Below are 6,399 nucleotides of genomic sequence, written 5' to 3'. Positions count from 1 at the left end.
GTTCCTGCTTTATTACTTGTGCCACAGTTTCATGTCTGGAGTTGGTTTGTGTTTCAGCAGCTTTACAGAAAACCTACTGGCCTGATTTTCATGAGACTCTGAAAGGAACACCTCATTTAGCTTTGGAGCGGATCCAGAGCACGTGGTGGATACACTAACTATTTCTCTCTAACATTGCAGGGCGATCCGTGCTCCGAGTGCACCACCCTGTTCGGTCAGATGATCCAGAAATATGTAGCTGCTTTTTATTTAATGTGTAGTTATTTGCATATTACCTCCACAAGTAGACGGTTGTACAACAAGTTGATCCGGGACATATTTCAGTTAAATGAATTCCTATATCAACATTGAGGCAGATGAAATAAAAACTTAATCACAAAACATCTATGTATTTTGAGGTTTTAACCACAAATATCCCAGATTTCTTTATCTCTAGATGAAATAATAGTTGGAATAATACAAAAATGTAAATGTTTAAGATTAAATGTATTTTTACCATATATACAGTCGATGATTTTTACCCATACATTCTATGTATTCTCTTATCCCAGCTTATTCAGTTTGAGGATTTGTTGCTATATATCTGTAAACTGAATATCTTAAGGATTCAGCCGGATCAAACAAAGTATTTAAAAATGTTAAGACATCGTTTACAGTTTTCTGATGTTTCTATCGACCAAATATGAAAAGAGAAAGTCATCTGAAGATAAACCAAAAATGTAAATAGATGCAGCCCTCATTTTTTCAATAGTTCAGTAGACAAATATATGAAGAAAGGCACTCAGCAGTTGCCAGAGCAGAGTTGCATTTTCAATTAGCTTGTTTATCCCAACCAAGAAAACAAAAATACTCAGTTTACTGTCATTGACGACAAACGTCAAATCGTCCAGAAATTGTTAGGCATTTCTTAAAGTGATTCAAACAATAAACCTTTATGATCATTGCAGATTAACAATTGAACTTTAATCCTTCCCATTCCATGAAATGTTTGTTCTTCCTGATCATATACCTGCGGCCCTTGTGCAGCAGAGAAAACAAGTCTCATTTCCTTTTGAAGAGCAGCAGCTTTCTGTCCCAGGTGGTGCTGCCGAAGCTCTGGATGAGCTCCATGCCACAGTGTCTCTCCAGATGCTCCCTGGCCTGTTCTGCTACGTCCCCGCGGATCTTCAGGCTCTTGAAGTGGTCAAAGTCTGAGCGGCCCAGCTTCCTCAGCCTCCGGGCTGCAGATCGGTAGCACTTCCAGGGCTGAGCCTCCAGCAGGAGGTGCTGGCTGATGGAGGCCAGGTGGGAGAGCAGCTGCAGCAGGCCGGCGTCTCCGTGGTTCAGGTGCACCCACATGGTGACGGCCAGGCACAGACACAGGTGGAAGTGGGAGCCGCCGTGCTGGTTGAGGTAATCCTGCAGCTGGTCAGCGTCTTTGGTGATGTCCAGAGAGATGAAGGAGATGCTGCTGGGCAGAGGGTTGCTCTGCTGAGCCCGCTGGATGAGAGTCTCATCCAAGTCGAAGCCCAGGAGATTAACTTTCCTCCTGTCTGACTCTTCTTCAGACACAGGCACCAGATGTTTGTAGAAGGCCACACTCAGATCCTGTCATTCACAGGGGAAGAAAAAGGAGAAACAAATAATGTAAAATGTGGATTCAACTTATTTTCAAATTATATTCAGAGCAGACCCGGCGCCAGAACAAATCTAAAGGGAGGGCATATGATTTTCATGGGAGGGCACACAAAAACGTCATGTGCTGCGGGCCTGCGGCACAATATCAAACAGCAAGGCCAACGGCATTGCGTAAAGACGCACACTATCGCAAATACATACACAAATAAAGGGCAACATAGAAACCACTTCTGAAACATTGTGTGCGTGGCGGCACAAACACTGGTAAATCACGAGCAAGGCACACTAGTTAAGGATAGCAGCTTCCTCATCGTTGCACTCGGAGAGAAATAGTAGAGACGGAGACGATGAACTGCTCTTAGTTCTATTATGGCATTGTGCATGTCGTGAGAGGTGTACGTTGCTGTGTGGGGAATGCTTTCCATTATTTTGGCCAACTTTGCATCTTTGTGCAGCGTATACTCAAACAGCGATAGGAAGAGCCCACTGCCTGACTCGGACATGCTGCGGAGTGAATCGTGGTCACCTCTGAGAGGGAGTTGGTTGACAGCTAAAAAAGCTATAATATCAACGACAGCTGACACGTAATAACGTCTCCGTGCCAGCTGATCTGCACCAAAGTACTCATTTCCTTATTTGTTTCCTAGCGTATCTGTCTCTCTCTCTCTCTCTCCACAAACTCTCACATGACATGTGTTCTTTTGATGCGGCATGCCTTAGCAGTCCTTTATCAGTCTGTAATGCGTGTTTCCAGTCGCAAAAACCTTTGACAGTAAAAGCCACATCAGATGAAGATGTATTTACTTTAAACTGTCTACAGGGGAAACAAAAGGCTAAGTCTGCTTTTAACAAATCTTCAAGCCATGGTCTGTTGTGTACCAAGCAGCGGCAAAAGTGCGCTTCTTTCCTGAAAACAATCTCCCTGGATAACGATCCAGTTTCACCTGGTTGGGTTTATTAACCCCAAGATCATCTGGGGCTGTTTCGGTTGCTGGCCCAATAGTACTACTGTTGATGTGCAGCAAGGTAGCGTCTGTAGTGGAGGCTCCGGCACGGAGGTGTGGCAACGCAGGTGGTGATGGTAGGGGCACAAGGAGCTGTGCCTCGGAGGTTGGTGTTGATGAGTCAAGGATTGGGCTCGCTAACTCAGCCCCGGGGTTTGCCGAGGTCCAGCTTGTGACATTAAGGCGTGCTGCTGCAACGGCAGGTGCAGGGTCGCCAGCAGCACCATCGGCTGCAGTTCTTTTATCGCTATTTCGTTTTAATAAATCCTTAGACCTTTTAAGCCAATTTCTGATGTCCATTTTGTAATTCTAACAGAAATGGGAGTCCACAGAATGCACAATAAACAAATCCAGAATAGGCAGAGTGTGACACTGTGATTGGTCTAAATGTGGACGAATCACAAATCACACATGAATTTATTTGACGTTGCCTGGATTTTTTGTTTAGTTACTATCTGACATCACATACATCGTAGCATAACAGTTCACAGTTTATTTATAATTAAAAAAGAAATATTTTTATTTTTATAAATAATACAAATCGTGTTTATTGGGGGAGGGCAGGAATGTCAAATGGGAGGGCCTGGCCCTCCCACGGTGCCGGGCATGATTCAGAGTAGCAACATAATTCCCAAAAATGCTGTTCTGGATTACCATATACATCAGAGGCACTTGGTACAAAAACATAACATTACTTTGAACTTTTACTCAAGTAACAGAAGCAACAATACAATGTAAAAATACACTGTCGTGCATTTCAAATCTTATCTTACTGTCCAAAAAAGAATGAGTATTAGCGTAGAAATACAACTAAAGTACCATAAATTACATTATAAGGAATGGCTGATTTAAAAATAATAAAGCTGATATATGTGGGGTTTATATCAATATCTGTATACAATGTTGGGAGATTCATCCATAAAAATACAATATAACTTATCATATTCTATTTTGAATTAAAACATCTGAATCTGTAAATTTAATTAATGTTGCCAAAAAAATTGTGAAGTAAAAAGTAGAATCTTTTCATGTGAGATGTAGAAGAATATAAGTATAAATAGCATAAATTGGTACAATTACAAGTAAGTACCTCAACACTTTGATTGAATACTATATTATGATTTATTTTATTATTTCTTAAATGCCTATTATACTATGACTTTTTTTAGAGAGACAAAGACTATGACAGAGACATTTTTAAGGACATACTATACCATCATTGTTTTTATGGAAACGTAATGAATGCTGTACTTTGACTTTTAATATGTTTCACATAGTTTGTTATACTGTGAATTATTGTAATGGCATAAATGTATGAATTGTAAACAGATTAGGGGTTGAACATGTTGTGTAATGTTGTCTCAACATGTGATGAATCCCAATCTACTTGAACAATTACATTATATAAGGAATATTCCAGACCAAACGGTATGGGTTAAACACAGATGTGAAGAGTCTCATACCCCAGAGTTACAGCCCACGTCCAGTATCAGTGTGTTCTGAGGGCCGTCTTTGAGGCCTAAATCCTGCAGTAAAGTGGCGGGAATCAGGCTCAGGCGGTTCTCCGGAGGATTGAATGTGTAATAGTTGATAAAGTTGCCATAAGGAGCGGCTCCTGGGTCATTCATTTCTTCAACTTCAGCTATATCTACCGAGCATGTTGCCATCGTAAAGAGTGCGCCTTCAAAATACGTCCGGGTAGAAAACATGAGGCTGCAGTCATATAAAAACGTTCCTGCTTAGTTTGTGAAAACCATAGACTGTGAAAACACCAAAACACCAATATAATACCTCATGGAGACATTTCAATTTCTATGGTGTAGATACATGTTAATAAAAAGAGAGAGCTGTGTCAGATATTTGACAGTCTTTAATACGTTTAATGATTTTGTATTACAGATTATACTTATTGTATAATGTGTATTACTGCATCGTAAAGTGATGACCAATGAAAAGAGGTGTTTTAAAGAGTAGTAATACAAAGCTTCATTGATTTGAAGTCACATGGGACCATTGCAAATATGTGAGACTTAATAAAGATAACAACTCCTGCCTTTTCTCAACACTGTATATAATTAAAAACTAAAACTAAAATCTGTGTAGTACTTGTCCAGTGTTCTTATCCATGGTCCAGTGTAGTAAAAACAATGCTACATTATATTACATACATGATATGGAAGCTATTGAAAGATATTGACATTAAATGAGACTTTTCCATAAGGAAACTTCTTCAAATGGCAAAAACACAAAAAAAGTGTTATTGTTTTTAAATGTCGTTATACATAATATATAATTATGTTGTATAAAGCATTGTAAACGCATTTTCATTATATATTTCCAATGTATTTGATAACATTGTGTCTGCTCCAGGTCAGCAGGGGGCGCTCTGTAGCTTTGCTCACAGACTTGCCTGAAGAAGAGAAAAGTCCCCTCAGTCTTTCCGTATCTTACGAAAGCGAAGGTTAGTTAGCTTGGGTGCTAACTTCACATGTCTGTGTGCTGACATTAAGGACAACTGCGATTCACTACCTGCGATTTTTATCGCTTTTAATATAAAAAGGTAAAATAACATTTCATTAAGTTCTTGCTCTTAGTTCTACGTGTTTTTAAGATGATCAAATAGTAAGGTAACTTGTATAGTAGCAACACAGCTAAACGACCGCTCGCTAGCCTGTAGCAATCAAAGGGAAATGTATGATTCTAGCAAAAGCAACAGTGGTATATGGTTTAAACTAAGCATATTTAACATAATGGACTGTTAAAAAAAACATTATCAACAACTGTTACAGATAGCTTGGTGTGAGCGAGCAGTCTCAATGATATCAGCCTAAATAATCAGCAGTGAGTTTTATTTAAGGTTATAAGAACAAACTCAAAATTACCTGCAAATCTGAGCAGCTCAAACATGGCTGTTTTTTTCTCAAATGAAAATTAGTTAACAATACAATGATACAAGCTTTTGTTAGTTGTATCTATATACTGATATGCATCTATCAATCAGTACCTACAACTGTCATACATGTAGTAAGAGGAGAATTCCCCTCTGATATGCTTGGGGTGTAGTAAAAGTATCGTTTGAACATTATCTATAAAAAGGCGGTGTATTGTGCCCAAAGAAAAGTCAACTTAAAAAAAGGACCTAAAACGGTCATAGTATGTCACAAAATCAGGTCTGGATATCGCCATTATATCATATTCGTCGGCATATTTTGTCTATAACAATCCTGTATAAACAATAAATACCATGACAGCCCTAATGCCCACCCCTGTACTACCTGAGTAAAGTCATTTTCTATCTCTACTTTTTGTACAGTATTTTGATGCTGAACTTGCTCTGACTTTGTGTCCTTCAGGATCCTCAACATGGTGTCTGGGAAGCGCATCGCCGACTTCGGCTACAGGACGTTTACTGCCTCGATGATGCTGCTGTCGGTGTATGGAGGCTACATGTGTGTGATGCGAGGGTACCGCTTTGTGCAGAAGCAAAAGGAGCTGAAACTGGCGGCAGAAAACCAGGAGGAACTCCTCAATGAGTGACATGATTCTTGTTTTTGCACATGTGGACATTTCCAATTCCTCCCTTTTTCTTTTGGTCCGTCGCTAAATCATGAAGATTAATTCTTCTCAGGACATTAAAGTGATTTCTTTGTGTGGGTATTGTGCCCTCTCAAGCAAGATGTTGTTTATAAAAATGTCATCAAGCAAAATCAAACAAGAATATATTGCTTCAAAGGCTTCTGTAAAATCCATGTTGTGAGTGTATCAGAAAAGAGGATGG

At 39.6% G+C, this 6,399-nt stretch overlaps 2 protein-coding genes across 2 annotated transcripts; one reads left to right on the top strand and one right to left on the bottom strand.

Annotated features, from left to right (window-relative positions):
• Positions 1 to 7: 7 nt before the first annotated feature.
• bcdin3d (BCDIN3 domain containing) lies at positions 8 to 4,304 on the bottom strand. The gene is made up of 2 exons (XM_034083582.1): positions 4,085 to 4,304; positions 8 to 1,587 (listed from the first exon to the last, which is right to left on the bottom strand). The coding sequence occupies exons 1-2, from the start codon at positions 4,286 to 4,288 to the stop codon at positions 1,042 to 1,044; spliced, it is 750 nt and encodes a 249-aa protein (XP_033939473.1). The 5' UTR covers positions 4,289 to 4,304; the 3' UTR covers positions 8 to 1,041.
• Positions 4,305 to 5,043: 739 nt separating this feature from the next.
• cox14 (cytochrome c oxidase assembly factor COX14) lies at positions 5,044 to 6,305 on the top strand. Its single transcript, XM_034083483.2, has 2 exons — positions 5,044 to 5,181; positions 5,975 to 6,305. The coding sequence occupies exon 2, from the start codon at positions 5,985 to 5,987 to the stop codon at positions 6,156 to 6,158; it is 174 nt and encodes a 57-aa protein (XP_033939374.1). The 5' UTR covers positions 5,044 to 5,181; positions 5,975 to 5,984; the 3' UTR covers positions 6,159 to 6,305.
• The last annotated feature ends 94 nt before the right edge of the window (positions 6,306 to 6,399 follow it).

Source organism: Pseudochaenichthys georgianus, chromosome 5 (genome assembly GCF_902827115.2).
Source record: "Pseudochaenichthys georgianus chromosome 5, fPseGeo1.2, whole genome shotgun sequence".
Lineage (NCBI taxonomy): Eukaryota > Metazoa > Chordata > Actinopteri > Perciformes > Channichthyidae > Pseudochaenichthys > Pseudochaenichthys georgianus.
This window is presented reverse-complemented; position numbering and strand designations above follow the sequence as displayed.

Bases quoted from the DNA above. Each gene is read 5' to 3' on its own strand.
- cox14 (XM_034083483.2), top strand. From the start codon at position 5,985: ATGGTGTCTGGGAAGCGCATCGCCGACTTCGGCTACAGGACGTTTACT.
- bcdin3d (XM_034083582.1), bottom strand. From the start codon at position 4,288: ATGGCAACATGCTCGGTAGATATAGCTGAAGTTGAAGAAATGAATGAC. The intron at 1,588-4,084 runs GTATGAGACTCT...TGTGAATGACAG, and splicing joins ACGTGGGCTGTAACTCTGGG to GATCTGAGTGTGGCCTTCTA.